General features: G+C 33.0%; 1 protein-coding gene across 3 annotated transcripts in view; it reads left to right on the top strand.

The window, feature by feature from the left end:
- TRPM7 (transient receptor potential cation channel subfamily M member 7) overlaps positions 1 to 16,255 on the top strand; it is a 143,271-nt gene that overhangs the window by 52,593 nt on the left and 74,423 nt on the right. For 2 of the 3 annotated variants that reach the window (XM_082840927.1, XM_082840925.1), the window contains exons 12-17: positions 6,887 to 7,021; positions 10,385 to 10,438; positions 12,978 to 13,118; positions 13,403 to 13,537; positions 14,106 to 14,386; positions 15,410 to 15,638. In XM_082840927.1, coding sequence (XP_082697053.1) covers positions 6,887 to 7,021; positions 10,385 to 10,438; positions 12,978 to 13,118; positions 13,403 to 13,537; positions 14,106 to 14,386; positions 15,410 to 15,638 — 975 coding nt within the window. The remainder of the gene's footprint in view (positions 1 to 6,886; positions 7,022 to 10,384; positions 10,439 to 12,977; positions 13,119 to 13,402; positions 13,538 to 14,105; positions 14,387 to 15,409; positions 15,639 to 16,255) is intronic. The other variant, XM_082840926.1, reaches the window with a different exon arrangement.

Raw genomic sequence — 16,255 nt, 5'->3', positions numbered from 1 at the left:
GCTGCAACTGTTACCTAACTTGACATTTACCTGTCAGTCAAAAGTGCAAACTTATTGTAGCCAAACATTTCTGCAACATTCAGATCCATTTAGGATTTAATAAGTTCTGTTTGCCTCTTGATAAAAACTGTGTTTTTTATAGGGTATAGATCTTTAAAAATCCTGTAACTGAAAAAAGTTTTAGAAATAGTGCTCTTTGCATCTGTGTTTGTCAGGAATGTTGGCCTGTAATTTTCTTTTCTTCTGTGGTCCTTGTCTGGTTTTGGTATCAGAGTAATGCTGGACTCATAAAATGAGTTTGGAAGAGTTTGAAAAGGATTGATATTAGTTCTTTGAATGTTTGGTTAAATTCACCAGTGAAGCTGTCTGGTCCTTACTAGTAACCAGACTGTTCAGAATTTCTGTTTCATCATGATTTGGTCTTGATAGGTTGTATGTTTCTAGGAATTTATCTGTTTCTTCTAGGCTGTCCAATTTGTTGGCATGTAATTGTTCATATTAACCTCTTAATGATCCTTTGTATTTCTGTGGTATCAGTTGTAACATCTGTTTCATTTTTGATTTTATTTATTTGAGTCCTCTCTTTTTTTTCTTCCTGAGTCTAGCTAAGGGTTTGTCAATTTTATCTTTTCAGAGAACTAGTTCTAGTTTCATTCTAGTTGTCTTTTCAATCTGTTTCATTTATATCAGTTCTAATTTTCGTTACTTTCTTCCTTCTACTAACTTTGAGTATCGTTTGTTCTTCTTTTTGTGGTTTCTTGAGGTGTAAAGTTAGGTTATTTGAGACTTTTCTTGTTTTTTGAGGTAGGCATTTATCGCTGTGATCTTCCCTGTTGGAACTGCTTTTGCTGCATCCCACAAATTTTGGTGTGTTATATTTCCATTTTTGTTTCTCTCAAGGTACTTTTTATTTATTTATTTATTTGGCTGCGTTGGGTCTTTGTTGCTGTGCGTGGGCTTTCCTGTGGTTGCGGTGAGCGGGGTCTACTCTTCGTTGCGGTGTGCGGGCTTCTCATTGCAGTGGCTTCTCTTGTTCCGGAGCACGGGCTCTAGGCACGTGGGCTTCAGTAGTTGTGGCACGCGGACTCAGTAGTTGTGGCACGCAAGCTCTAGAGTGCAGGCTCAGTAGTTGTGGTGCACGGGCTTAGTTGCTCTGTGGCATGTGGGATCTTCCTGGGCCAGGGCTCGAACACGTGTCCCCTGCATTGGCAGGCAGATTCTTAACCACTGTGCCACCAGGGAAGCCCTCTTAATTTCTGTTTTGATTTCTTCTTTGACCCATTGGTTGTTGAGTAGTATGTTGTTTGATCTTCATGTATTTATGAATTTTCCAGTTTTCTTTGTGTAATTTCTAGTTTCATACCATTGTGGTCAGAAAAGATGCTTGACATGATTTCACTCTTCTTAAATTTATTAGGACTTGTTTTGTGGTCTAACATGGTCTATCCTGCAAAATTTTCCGTGTGCACTTGAGAAGAATGTGTATTCTCTTGCTTTTGGATGGAACGTTCTGTATATCTGTTAAGTCCATTGGTCTAATGTGTCATTTAAGGCTGATGTTTTCTTACTGATTTTCTGTCTGGATGATCTCTCCACTGATGTAAGTGGGTATTAAAGTCCTCTATTATTTTGTATTGCTGTCTGTTTCTCCCTTTAAGACTGATAATATTTATTTTATGTATTTATATGATCCTATGATGGGTACATAAATATTTACATATATTGTATCTTCTTGTTGAATTGACCCCTTTATCATTATATGCCATCCATCTTTGTTTCTTATTACAGTCTTTTTTTTAAAGTTTATTTTGTCTGATATAAGTAAGCTTCCTTTTGGTTTCCATTTGCATGGAATATCCTTTTCCATTTCTTCACTTTCAGTCTATATGTGTGTCTTTACATCTAAAGTGAGTGTCTTATAGGCAGCGTATAGATAGGTCTTGTGTTTTTATCCATTCAGCTACTCTGTGTGTTTGAATTGTTGAACTTAGTCCATTTGCATTTAAAATAATTATTATAAGTATGTACTCACTGATATTTTGTTAATTGTTTTCTGACTGTTTTTGTAGTTCCATTCTGTTCCTTTTTTCTCTCTCTCTTGCTCTCTTCTTTTATGATTTGATGACTTTAGTGATATGCTTATATTTTTTTCTCTTTGTCTTTTGTGTATTTGTCTTTTGTGTATAGGTTTTTGCTTTGTGTTTACTATGAGGGTTACATATAATAACTTGTATCTGTAATGTCTATTTTATGTTGATAACTATTTGTTTGATCCCATTCTAAATCTCAACATTTTTATTTTCCTCTTTTCTGTTTTTCATGTCACAGTTTACATCTTTTTACCTTGAGTATCCTTTAACTAATTATTGTAATCATGGCTCTTTTTACTACTTTTGTCTTTCAACCTTTATTCTAACTTCATAAGTGATTAATCTACTATTTTTACTATATATTTACCTTTTCAGTGAGATTTCTTTCATGTGTTTTCTTGTTACTAATTACCACCCTTTCTTTTCAGCTTAAAAGAAGCTCCTTTAACATTTCTTGAAAGGCTGGTTTAGTGGTAATCAACCTCTTTAGCTTTTGCTAGTTTGGAAAAGTCTTTCTCTCTTTCAATTCAGAATAAGAATTTTTGCCAGGTAGAGTATTCTTGGTTGGAAGTTTTTTCTTTCTGTACTTTGAATATATCATGCCACTCCCTTCTGGCCTGCAAAGTTTCTGCTGAAAAATATGCTGATAGTCTTATGGAGGTTCCCTTGTATGTAACAAGTTGTTTTTCTCTTGCTGCTTTTAATATTCTTTCCTTGTCTTTAACTTTTGGCATTTCAATTATGTGTCTTGGTGTGGGTCTCTATAGGTTCATTTGAAACTCTCTGAGCTTCCTGTATCTGGATGTCTGTTTTCTTCCCCAGGTTAGGGAAGTTTCAGCCATTATTTCTTCAAATACAATTTCTGCCCCTTTGTCTCTCTCTTCTTCTGGGAAGCCTAAAATGTATCAGTCCATTTGATGTTGTCCCATAAGTTCCTTAAGCTAACTTAACTTTTTTAAAAGTTCTTTTTGCTACTCTGGGTGAATTACACTACCTTGTCTCCAAGTTGACAGATCCTTTCTTCTGCTTCATCTAGTCTGCTCTTGAACCCTATTAGTCTATTTTTCAGTTCAGTTTTTTATTCTTCAGCTCTGTGACTTCTATTTGGTACTTTCTTAGATTTTCCATCTCTTTGTTGAAGTTCTCACTGTGTTCATTCTTTTCCACAATTTGGTGAGCATCATTATAATAATTACTTTGAACTCTTTATCAGGTAAATTACTTATCTCCATTTCATTGAGGTTTTTCCCTGAGGTTTTATCTTGTTCTTTCATTTGGAACATATTTCTCAGTTTCTCCATTTTACTTGACTGTGTTTTGGTTTCTGTACAGTAGATGAAATAACCACCTCTTCCAGTCTTGAAGAAGTAGCCTTGTGTAGGGGATGAGCCTTGTCAATCAACCTTGACTCAGCTTTTTGTTCTCTCTCAAACCTTTCTGCTTGTTCAAGCAACGTATTGTATTTTTACTAGCTCCCAGTAGTTGAGAATGTGCAGTTACCTATCAGGGTCCCTAAGGGGAGTATTTCAGCATCCAGATTCAGACTGACTGGAATCCATACCCTCAGACAACATCTTTTGAAAATCTTCAGAATATTTAGAAAACTGAATTCAACAATACTTTTAAAGGACCATATACCATAATCAAGTGGGATTATTCCGGGGATCTGCAAATCAGTCAACGTGATATATCACATTAAGAAAAACAATGATAAAAATCGTATAATCAACTCAGTGGATACAGAAAAAACATTTCACATGATTCTATATCCATTTATGATAAAGACTCTCAACGAAGCAGGTATAGAGGGAAGGCACCTCAACATAATAAAGGCATATATGACATAATAAAGGCCTACAGCTAACATCATATTCAATGGTGAAGAGTTGAAAGCTTTTCCTCTAAGAACAGGAGCAAGACAAGGATGCCCGCTCTTGCTACTTTTATTCAGCGTAGTATTGGAAGCCCTAGCCACAGCAGTTACAGGAAGGAAAAAGTAATAAAAGGATCTAAATTGGAAAGGAAGAAATAAAACTGTCACTCTTTGCTGATGACATGATACTATGTGTAGAAAACCCTAAAGACTTCACCAAAAAACTGTTAGAACTAATAAATGAGTTCAGCAAAGTTGTAGGATACAAAATAAATATGCATGAATTTGTTGTGTTTCTATACACTAATAACAAAATATCTGAAAGAGAAATTAAGAAAACAGTCCCACTTGCAATTGCATCAAAAAGAATAAATTACCTAGGAATAAATTCAACCAAGGAGGTGAAAGATCTGTGAACTAAAAACTATAATATGTTGATGAAAGAAATTGAAGAAGATACAGAGAAATGGAAAGATATTTTGTGCTCATTGATTGGGAGAATTAGTATTGCTCAAATGTCTATACTACCCAAAGCAATCTACAGATTCCGTGCAATCTCTATCGAAATTCCAATGGCATTTTTCACAGAAATAAAACAAGCAATTCTAAAATTTGTATGGAACCACAAAAGATCCTGAATAGCCAAAACAATCTTGAGAAAGAAGAACAAAACTGGAGGCATTATGCTTCCTGATGTCAAACTGTGTCACAAAGCTATGGTAATTTAAACAGTATGGTATTGGCATAAAAATAGGTAAATAGGTCAGTGGAACAGAATAGAGAGCCCAGAAATAAACTCATGCACATATGGTCAATTAATTTACGACAGAGTAGTCAAGAATATACAATGGGAGAAGGACAGTGTTTTCAATTATTGATGTTGGGCAGATTGGACAGCCACATGCAGAAGACTGAAACTTGACCACTGTCTTATACCACACACAAAAATTAATTCAAAATGGATTAAAGACTTGAACATAAGACCTGAAACCATAAAACTTTTAAAAGGAAACATAGGTGGTAAGATCCTTGACATAGGTTTTGGTGATGATTTTTTTAATTAACCAGACTAATACAGGAATGTTATTGTTGGTAACTTAAAACCCATGGGGAACAGAAGAACATCCCTTACAAGTACAGGATAAGAAAAGAAAGGAGAGAAGACCAACTGAGCAATAGAGTAAATGTTGTTAATGTTAGAATAAGTTAATAACAAATCAGATTTGTATGTGATATGAGAAAGTCGGAGATAATCTTAACTAAAATAGGAATAACATGCCATGATTAATTATAGGCTGTTAATATATGAGAAATTGAATAAGTATTACATTCTTATAAGTTAGTTGTGCCTTGTTTTTAAGTGCAATGCCAAAATATTTTCCTTGTTATGAAATAGAACTGAGTGGTGAAAAAAAAAATGACAGAAAACATATCTGCCGTCTGGTCATCATCCATCATGCATAAGGCGTGCATTTAGTCTGTATGCTAAAAAGATTTTGGAGACCCTATCCTTTGCAAAGTAATGGAAATCAGGGGTAGATTGGGTAAAGAAATGGTAATAGAAACTGCTGTAGAGAAGTTGTATAGTTGTATGGTAAACTTTTGAAGACAATAAAGATTTAAAAACAAGAGGTGAAAAAACTCAATGATTTTTAAAAAATTTATTTAGTTTATTTAATTTTGGCTGCATTGGGTGTTTGTTGCTGCACGCAGGCTTTCTCTAGTTGCGGGGAGTGGGGGCTACTCTTCGTTTGCTGTGTGCAGGCTTCTTATTGCGGTGGCTTCTCTAGTTGCAGAGCATGGGCTCTAGGCACGCGGGCTCAGTAGCTGTGGCTCATGGGCTCTAGAGTGCAGGCTCAGTAGTTGTGGCGCACAGGCTTAGTTGCTCCACGGCATGTGGGATCTTCCCAGACCAGGGCTCGAACCCGTGTCCCCTGCATTGGCAGGCGGATTCTTAACCACTGCGCCACCAGGGGAGCCCAAACCCAGTGATTCTGGTATTGATTTTCACAAAGTTTTTTATCCTATGATACCAAAATATTTAAAATTATACAGAAGCAATGAGTTATTATTGAAATATTAATATATCAGTAATACTAAACATACTAATATTATTACATTAATAAGATGACTTTTATAATGCTTCTCAGTGAAATTTCTGTATTTGTGTCTTCACTGATTTTAGAGTATTTGATTCAGTGTCTGTTGAAGTCTGTAAAAGTGTCTCTAAAAACTTACAAGGGAGCACTACAAATGCTGACTGATACACGTGTTATATTAAACTGCAGTGCCACATGTTGTATTGCTGTTAAGAGATAGGATTTTTCTCTGACGGTGAATGGTTTCTGTTAAAGTTCTAAAGAAAACTAAGTACAATCTTTTCTGACTTATGTAGTAGTTGTATTTTTGGAAAGTTTGTGACAGAATACTTTGTGTTTATATGTAAAGCAGAATTACTGGATTTTCATTTGTGAGAATCTAACAGGGTAATAGAAAGTTGTATGAGATACAAGGCAATTCCTTTTTGAGTGACATTGTCTGGCATATTGCATGATTTCTGGTATCTTTTGACTGTGTCCATTAAATGTAATAGTGGCCCCCAATTATTGAAATGATCCCTCTAAAAAACCTTTCTTAAACACTGAGAACCATTGCTCTAAGGTATTTTTCCCAAAATTTACTTGATGGTGGATTCTTTCTTGTTTTCACCCCCACGTAACCCTTGCTGTCCTACAGAATGTTTTTTAGGGAATGCTAGTGAGGTCTTTTTATCTATTCCCTATATACCTTAAGTCCTAGCCTTTTATTACTTTGCATCTTTTTAATTTTGTTTTAAAACTGTTTAGGAACAAATATGTATAAATCCTAAGGACTTGCATGTAGAACTGTTTGTATAATTTTATTAATTTTGATACTGTTTTAGGTTGGATCCTTGGAACAAGCTATGCTTGATGCTCTTGTAATGGATAGAGTTGCATTTGTAAAACTTCTTATTGAAAATGGAGTAAGCATGCATAAATTCCTTACCATTCCTAGACTGGAAGAACTTTACAACACTGTAAGTGTATGTTAAAATTCTTTGTGGACTAAGTTTTATCATCTTTGGAAAGTGTCATTTTACCTGAGTATATTCATTCCTATTGGTAAAACCTTTAATATTTTGGGGATTACATGGAAAAATTACAGCCAGTCTTAGTATAGATTGTTTATATGACAGTCTGAAACCCTTTCCCTGTTTCTGGAGACCTTCTCTGTCACCATAGCCACATAGGAAAGAGATGTAGTTAGTGTTAACCCTTTCCTTCACCTCAACCCTTTTTAAAACTATAAGATCAAGTTCTTAATTATAGAGTCATTGTATTTCTTCTTTTTCTTGGTGGTCATTTGTTACACCAAATTTCTTTTGATTCCTTTGACCAGTGGAGAAATTACACATTACTTTTTCTTTTCTCCTTTTTGTTGTTTACATTCATGATTTTGACCTTGTGGTGTCGTACTTTCAGCTTACGTACTGTTTTTCAGTTTTTCTTTTAAAGAGCTCCTGAAAACTAATTATTCCTTTTACAAAGCCTTTCTCATTTTGTTTCAAATTTCATATCACTAACATTGGAGAGGGTAAATACTACTCTTCTTAATGGTTTTTCATTACTAATAGAAGTATACCTTGAGGAGTACTAGGACCAAATCCTAGCTTTCTAACTTTGACTTCTCTGCAAAGCTGTTTCCTTTTATTTATCAGTTTCTACCTATTTATCTCTTTCTTTTCATTCCTAATGTCTTTGTACTACTCAATCATTTCCAGCCTATACTACTTCAGTAACCTAATTTCCTTGTCTATTTTCAAATCTTTAACCTAAATATTCTTATAGTGACATATTTTATCATGTCTTTCCCCAGTTTAAAAACTTTTGATGGCTCCCCAGTATGTATAGAATAATACTCAAACCCTTCGCTTGATTTTCAGAGCTCTTCAGCTTTTGAAATTGTGCCTCAGCTATCTCTCTCACTTGGCCTTTTAGTTCCTATCTCCCACCTCCGCATAGTGGATATTTCAACTATGTCATCTACGTACTATTTCCCCAAAATATAAACTTTTTAAAAAAGCATTAGTTGTTTACACAGTGCTGGTATGTGTTTTTCTTCCAGCTACTACTACCCACTTACTGGATTTTATTCTTTGTTTGGAACCTAGTTAAAATGCCGAGGCAGTACTACATTGAAGCCCAGTGGTGCAGTTTGTTAAGTACAGTTATGTCTTCCACTGTGGATTGTAAATTTCCTTTGAGTAGGGATTTGTTGGCGTTCTACTGTCTCTAGCAAATAGATGTAAAAATTATTCATTGTGCCGAAGTAAGGTTTATCCCTGAAATAGAAAGCAAATATAAAACACTAAAAATAAAAATTGATCCCATTAGCAAGGAAAGTAATTTTTTTAACTGTATAACTCAAAGTTATTAAGATAATAGTTAACATTCAGCATCAATTATTGATAAAAATTTTTAAAGTTTAAGGGATTATATATAACATGATAAAGCAGTGGTTCTCAAACTTTTTGTTATCAAGATCCTATTATATAAAAATTATTGAGGACATCAAAGAGCTGTTCTAGAGAGGTTTTGCTTATGTGTGTTGATATGTACCATATTGGAATGTAACACCAAGGAATTTTAAAAATATTTATTAATTTGTACTTCAATACAAATAATAAATCCATTACATGTTAATGTATATAACATTTCCCAAGAAAACAAAAAAGAACTAATGAGGAGAGTAGAATACTTTTATGGCTTACAAATCTCTTTAATGTCTGGTTTCATAGAAGGCAGCTGGATTCTCATGTTTGCTTTTGAATTTAATATCACACATCATGAAGCCTCTGGAAAACTCCACTGAATACTGAGAGAATGAGAATGAATAAATGCAAATAACATTTTAACATGATTCTGAAAACACTTTTGACCTCGTGGGCCTCCTAAAAGGGTCTTGGGGGCCTTCAGGAGTCCCCAGATTGTACTTTTGAGAACTGCTGTGTTAAAGTATACTTATTTTTTACTAAGAAGTTATATTTAATGAATAAACATTAATGGATTAAGATAAAATAGAATTACAAAAATTGCGTTTCTCTCTGATTATATACTATTAGAGAAAAAATACAATGAAGCTTCCTAATACTTAAAAACTATGAAATAATTTACATTCACTTAGAAGACACATTTATTTTTTAAAAATTAACTTACAGGCCTTCTGTCTTTATTTTTTATAATCCTTTGCATTTCAGAAATGTTTGAGCTGTAAATATTTTGTAAGGCTAAGTGCACTAAAATATTACCAGTTTTTTGTAAATATTTCTACTAAGTTTCTTTATGTTAAAAATAAATGACATTTTAAATAAAAAAAATTAACTTAGAGGGGAGAATGAGCTGAGGGAACTCAGCTCTTAAGTCTATAGACTAAATACTCTAAAAAGAATGCAGTATCAGTTATAGCCATCTTTAGATATTATATAGAATTTGAAAGCCAGTAAAATCAAAGAAAATAATATTGTTCTCAAAGGAATAATAAGTTTACCCACTTAGATTTGAAAATGTATTACCAAGTATATGTAATCAAAAGGGAGAAGTACATTGAATTCATTACTACAATGACCTCATAAAAATTAACAGTAACACAGTGGTGGGAGAAAAATCTCATTTGGTATTTCTTTTAAACAATAGATTTAAAGTATTGACAATAATTCTCTTGATTTGTGCTACATAGAATCAATTGCAGTAAATTTCATATAGGTCAGAGCACTGTCCAAAAAGTTTAGAAGAATATCTTTTTGGCCCATTTATCTCAGTTTTGATGGGGGGACATATACTCCTGGGTATTTTTTCAAAATACAGTATACCATCAAAATAAGATTAATGTAAAAATGAAACTTGTCATTAGTCTACTGTAATATTATATTTAAATAGAATTAATATAATAGGGAAAAGATGGCCTATATAAATGTTAAAAGTTTGTTACCCAAAATATTTACTGTATTGGTACAGCTTGATGATTAGTGGCAGAAACAGAGGTACAGACATTTTAACAAGAGGAAAGAGAATGTATGCCTCCATTATCAATGAAATATAAATTAAATTTAACATATAATTGTGAAGCTTGCAATGTTTGCATGACTTTTAGAAAAGAAAAGCTTTTGTGTTTTGCATAAGTAAAAATGTAAGAGCATAAGAAATTATATATCTTGTTAAAGGTAAATATGACAACATGAAATAGTTACATCTTTTTCTTTGTTCCATTTTATGAACAGAACTTGTATAACTCAAAAACAATATAATTTGTGTAAGAACAAAAGTCCTGTAACAAAAAGGAAGTTGTTTAAGTTATTTTAGAAGAAAAATAATAGTTTGCTCTAATTATTTTCTCCTTAAAGAAACAAGGCCCAACTAATCCAATGCTATTTCATCTTGTTCGAGATGTCAAACAGGTAAAAGATTATTTTTGTTTTCGAAAAATGTTATTTTAAAAAAGTCATTTATACTTCATCTGTTTCTAGAAAGCATTTCAGTGCATCTTAAAATTAGCAATAAAGTGACTTTTTTTAGATCGAGATTAAAATAAGGGATAAATTTGTAGTAATACAGGAGTAAAGAGCATAATGTATCAGAAATCAAGAGAAAGGAAAGTTTATGAAATTAAAACCTGAGCTTCTAGTCATCCAGGATACAGTATGATGAATTTCTTAATGCTCATTTGTTCATAAAGGAAGGTCTTCTTTCTCTGTGTTAAGAAGAAATTTGTTCCCTGGGCATGTAAAGGACATTGAGAGAAACACAGATTGGTGATCTTCAATGGCAGATTTTGCTAATAAAAAGGCTGTAAATGTTCTGTCTTTCTTTCTGTGTATGTCTTTCTCCCGCCCCCCGCCACCATCTCTGTCTCTCTCCCTCTTCCCCCTTCTTTTATATTCAATATTGGTAGTGATTTCATATATAAGGCTCTCATATGGTCTGAAGCCATTCTGTGGTGACTAAATTTGATACACTGATATTCCTCTTCTTTTCTACTGAATTCTCTGTGAATTAATAGTTTTAAACACTTATTTAAAAATTATAACAATTTAAACTATTGATATCCAATAGTTTTATTTCCCTTGATGAAAAAGTACTCATATTTAGTTAATTGAATTATTTTTAAAGTTTCTGAACTGAAATGCTTTCCTTCTAGAATTCTTCATTCAAATGTTTTACTTGCCATTAAGTGTGAGTATACTATTAAAAAATGGAAAACTTGATAGAAATGTCATTTTCTGTGTTTTGTAATAATATGTTTAATACTAAACTAACATTTCATAGAAAGAACTTAGACTTTGTCATACTTAAAATTTTTTAATTTTTTTCCATGTGCTTTTCTTTGTAGCTTTATTGAAATGTATTTCTCATACCATAACATTCATCCATGTAAAGTGTATATAAAGTTCAGTGACTTTCTATATTTAGGATAGTGCCGTCACCACAATTTTAGAGTATTTACAGTACCCCCCAAAGTAACTTCATACCCATTAGCAGTCTCTCCCCATTCCTGCTACTTGTCTACTCCTTGCCTCTGAGCCCGCCCTAAGCAACTGTTAATTCTTTTCTATCTCTGTGGATTTTCCTATTCTGGACAGTTCACATTAATTTTTGTTTGTTTTGTTTAAGTAACTAAAGCTTTCTTTTTTTTTTTCTCTTCCCAGAAAGCTTGAATAATGAGGGAGACCTTCAGTCCAGGGATTTCTTAAACACATTTGCATTATGATTTACTTATGTGGTTTAGCAGAACTATAGTTGTTAATTCTGGGAACCTCACATAGGAGATTTGTTATATGTTAACTTCTTTTACATTGATGGTTATAATAATAAGCCCAGTTTTTCTACTTGCATAAGTGAAAAATCCTGAAGTAAAAGCAGTAATTGAATATTTTCTAATTCAAATTAATGAGTTTTCTAAGAGTTATTTGTATAGCTTGAGAAATTGCTTATCTTTTTTTTAGATAACTCACATTATTTTCCTTAAATTAAGTATTTCCCATACAAGTGAATTCATAACATAAGGGTATTTGTCAGATTTAAAAAAAAATAAAACTAAAGTATCTATCATACCTGACATCCTTAATCATAGAGCATATTTTGAGGTTGCTTAAGATGAAATAAAAATCTTGTATTTAAGGTGAAAATGTTTTTTGATTAGTTTTTAAATTAGCGATCTAAAGAATATAGGTATCTAGAAATTAGAAACTTCACAGATGCAGCCAAAATATAAAAAGTATAAGCATTTTAAAAAGTACTAAGTTCATGAAGTTATAATTAGGGAAATGAAAATGGTGATGGATGGTGTAAGAGGGCAGAATTGGTTAACATATATAACTCATCTGATTATTAAACCCTTTAACCAATAATTCATTCTGAAACTGTCTTTCCAAACTCACAAATGGATTATGTTCCAAAAGTTCATTTGTAAATTGATGCCCTGGGAAAATGAATTTTTATCTCTGAACAGTGTTATAGGCGGCAGTTGAATTCTAGTCAAGGCTATAAAAACGTGTAATCTACAATATGGCCAATATAATTTTGGTTAAAAATATAAGTATTAATGGGCCCCTCAGGAAACATTTATAGCATTATTTATGCAGGAAAATGCAACTTATGTGCCACGGTGAAACAGAATACTTGGCACTTAGAGGTTTCTTTGCCTGTGTGTGTGAAGTATTAGTACAGTGGAGAGATCGAATTATCTTCCTGTTGTAAGCCATACTCCTGTCCTGAGCCACACCGTTGGGACTTCAAAACTTCAGAATCTCTCTTCTTACAAAAGGAAACAGAAACAAACCACTCCCTTCTTCTGTAAAGTTAGCTGCTGGCAACTCCAGCTTCCTGTAACAAGTAAACATTTGTTACTTTGGAGAGTAGTAGGCACATTTCTAGGCATGGCATGGAAATATTGAGAAATACTATTTTGTCTTTTTAAAACTAATGCTTTGTTTTCAGGGGAATCTTCCTCCAGGATATAAGATCACTCTAATTGATATAGGACTTGTTATTGAATATCTTATGGGAGGAACCTATAGATGCACCTACACTCGGAAACGTTTTCGATTAATATATAATAGTCTTGGTGGAAATAATCGGGTATGTAATTAATATTTGGGGGGAAGTCTATAGATGTGCTTTAAAATGAACTTACTTTAAAAGTTAAAAATTACTTAGAATGGTAAAAGTGGGATTGCCTTAAAAACATGAGATTTTAAACTAAGAGTACTTAGAAATATTTTGTAATTGAAATCCTGAAGAAACTATATATTTTTTTGGTGTGTGTACACATATTTATATATACATACATGAGTAAAAACCGATTTTTTTATAGCATAACAGCATATTTAAATCTATAAAATCTAATAAGCTTTTGTTTTCAGAGGTCTGGCAGAAATACCTCCAGCAGCACTCCTCAATTGCGAAAGAGTCAGGAATCTTTTGGCAATAGAGCAGATAAAAAGGAAAAAATGAGGCATAATCATTTCATTAAAACAGCACAGCCCTACCGACCAAAGGTATATTTGTTTAAATATTACCCTTTCTGGCTTTCACATTTTGTTCTTTCTAAATTACTTAGTATTATGTTTTAGTAAGAATTATCTTTTGTTTTTAGATATGGTATTATATCCTTGATTCTTCATTTTCCTATATGCCAAAAGATATTCATTGTTAATGATTCTGTTATTTTTTAGTATTTAACTATGATAATGACCAGAATTTTTAGATGTTTTGATTATTGCTTAACTGCCTCCTTTTATTCCATATTTACTTGATTAACAACATGCAAGACAGAAGTGTTATCCAAACTTTCCTTTCATTAATACTGTGTTTTATTGGATATTAGTTGAAATATTTAGGCCCTTTCTTTAATCCTGGAAAACTTCGTTGCAAAGACATTTTTTTGGAAATGACATTTCTGTAAAATGAATAGCTATAATAAAAATCAAGTGTGTAAAATTTATACTATTTTGATTTGTGCAGCTGTATGAAATTGAATAATAAAGGGTATTTTATTAAAATTCTCACATGAATGTCATATGGCCTTATTTTGATGAGCCTTATAACATTTATTTTCTCTTAAAGATTGATACAGCTGTGGAAGAAGGAAAGAAGAAAAGAACCAAAGATGAAATTGTAGATATTGATGATCCAGAAACCAAGCGCTTTCCTTATCCACTTAATGAACTGCTAATTTGGGCTTGCCTTATGAAGAGGCAGGTCATGGCCCGTTTTTTGTGGCAGCATGGTGAAGAATCAATGGCTAAAGCATTAGTTGCCTGTAAGATCTATCGTTCAATGGCATATGAAGCAAAGCAGAGTGACCTCGTAGATGATACTTCAGAGGAATTGAAACAATATTCCAAGTAAGTTACACTTTATCATTTGAAACATTTTAAAATACAAAATAGAGGGGGTTTAAGTGGAGATTATAGTGCCATGCACTAATTAGGTTACATATTATAATTTTACTGGAAAAATTAAGAGAAACCCACTTTCTAAATGTTTAAGTTTTTTTAAAAAAACTCAGAAAGAAACTTTGCTGCCTAGGCATGTATATTGTTTGCAGTTCAAGAGTTAAATATCTCAACAAGAAAGAAGAAATGCCAGAGATCAGTTTAATAATTAGTTGTACATAATAGCAATTAGATTAGGAAAAGTTCCATTTGAAGTGGTAGGGAAAGGAAGAAAGTGAGGTTTGAGCTGTAGTCTAAGGAAATAAATTTAATTCAGCTGGAAGGGCATTTCAGCTGGTGGGACTACATACGTAGAAGAATAAAATAGTTCACAAGTTTTACAGTCTACTTAGGGGAGTAATAGAATATTAAGCTAGAAAGGTAGTTTGTAGGAAGCTTTATAATAGAGAATAGGACCACCTTCCCCCAAAATGGGCTGTCTTTGGAAGAGAGTAAGAGTTGTTACTGGAAATAACTCAAATAGAGATCCTGTGGTCATGTTACCAGGGATTTAAGATTAAGATGTTCTTCATATTAGGTTAGTCCCTATTCACATTATTCTTCCTCTCTACTGGGTACCAACCCTCTTCTGTGTTTGAAATATTATATAGAGACTTTCTGAACAGAGCATCTGAATATTGTCAGTTTTGGTTTCCTGTGAGTCTATAGGTTTATTTCTAGGACCAGGGGAAAGTGCTCCGGAGTCACATTTTCAGTCTTGTTCCTAATGTGGCATATTTTAATATTTTGTGATTTTCACATAGTAGTGGATATCTGAAAACGTAGGGCTACTATGATTCTGATGCCTCACATTTCCCTAAGTGTGTGTGTGAAAATATTAAAAACTGGAACATGTTATGAATGACTTAAGGATAATGGTTTAAAACTGCAATTTGGTAATCTGAATATGTTTTGGCTTTTATCTTTTGATAGTGATTTTGGTCAACTGGCAGTTGAATTATTAGAACAATCCTTCAGACAAGATGAAACCATGGCTATGAAATTGCTCACTTATGAACTGAAAAATTGGAGTAATTCCACCTGTCTTAAGTTAGCAGTTTCTTCAAGACTTAGACCTTTTGTAGCCCACACCTGTACACAAATGTTGTTATCTGATATGTGGATGGGAAGGCTGAATATGAGGAAAAATTCCTGGTACAAGGTATACCTTAGAAATAATTTAATATAAAGTGTGTGATTAGATAAAAAAGAACAGAGGAATTAGCTCAGCTGTATAGTAAAATGCCTTGATTTGTGAGGGTGGTAGGGGTTGCCGTGTTGGCATTTTATCCCTCTTAGTCTTCACTCTGAATCCTTTTCAGGTGTGGTGTATAGTGATTGTTTCCCCAGTCTGAGCCAGGAGCATGAGAGCAACAAATGGGAGTATTGGCATTTATAGCAGCCATAAAAAAAAAGTTGTTGCTTTGTGAAAAGATGATTCCCAAATTCTAAAATTCAGGACCTATCTACTAACTTAATAATCTGTTACTTTTAATTTGCTTGAAGTATATTGGATCTGCTTGGTTTTTATGGTTAAAAATTGGGGTAAAATGTTGTCTGGTACTTTCAGTTTCGTTAGTGAGAGATTTTACTTTAAACTTTCCTTTTTGTTATTTTATGTCTGAAAAAAGGTATAGAAATATAGAAGGCAGAAATCAGGCAAGTAGTTTAACCACTGATCATTGTAAGTGGATAATAAATACTGATCATATACTAAAAATAATGGTGAAGGATTAACCCTGATATACAATTATAATAGAAACCCTGACACACAATTAT

The sequence above is a fragment of the Leucopleurus acutus genome, assembly GCF_964270905.1.
Source record: "Leucopleurus acutus genome assembly, chromosome: 1".
Classification (NCBI taxonomy): Eukaryota; Metazoa; Chordata; class Mammalia; order Artiodactyla; family Delphinidae; genus Leucopleurus; species Leucopleurus acutus.
Note: the sequence above shows the minus strand (reverse complement) of the source record. Positions and strands in the feature narration are given on the sequence as shown.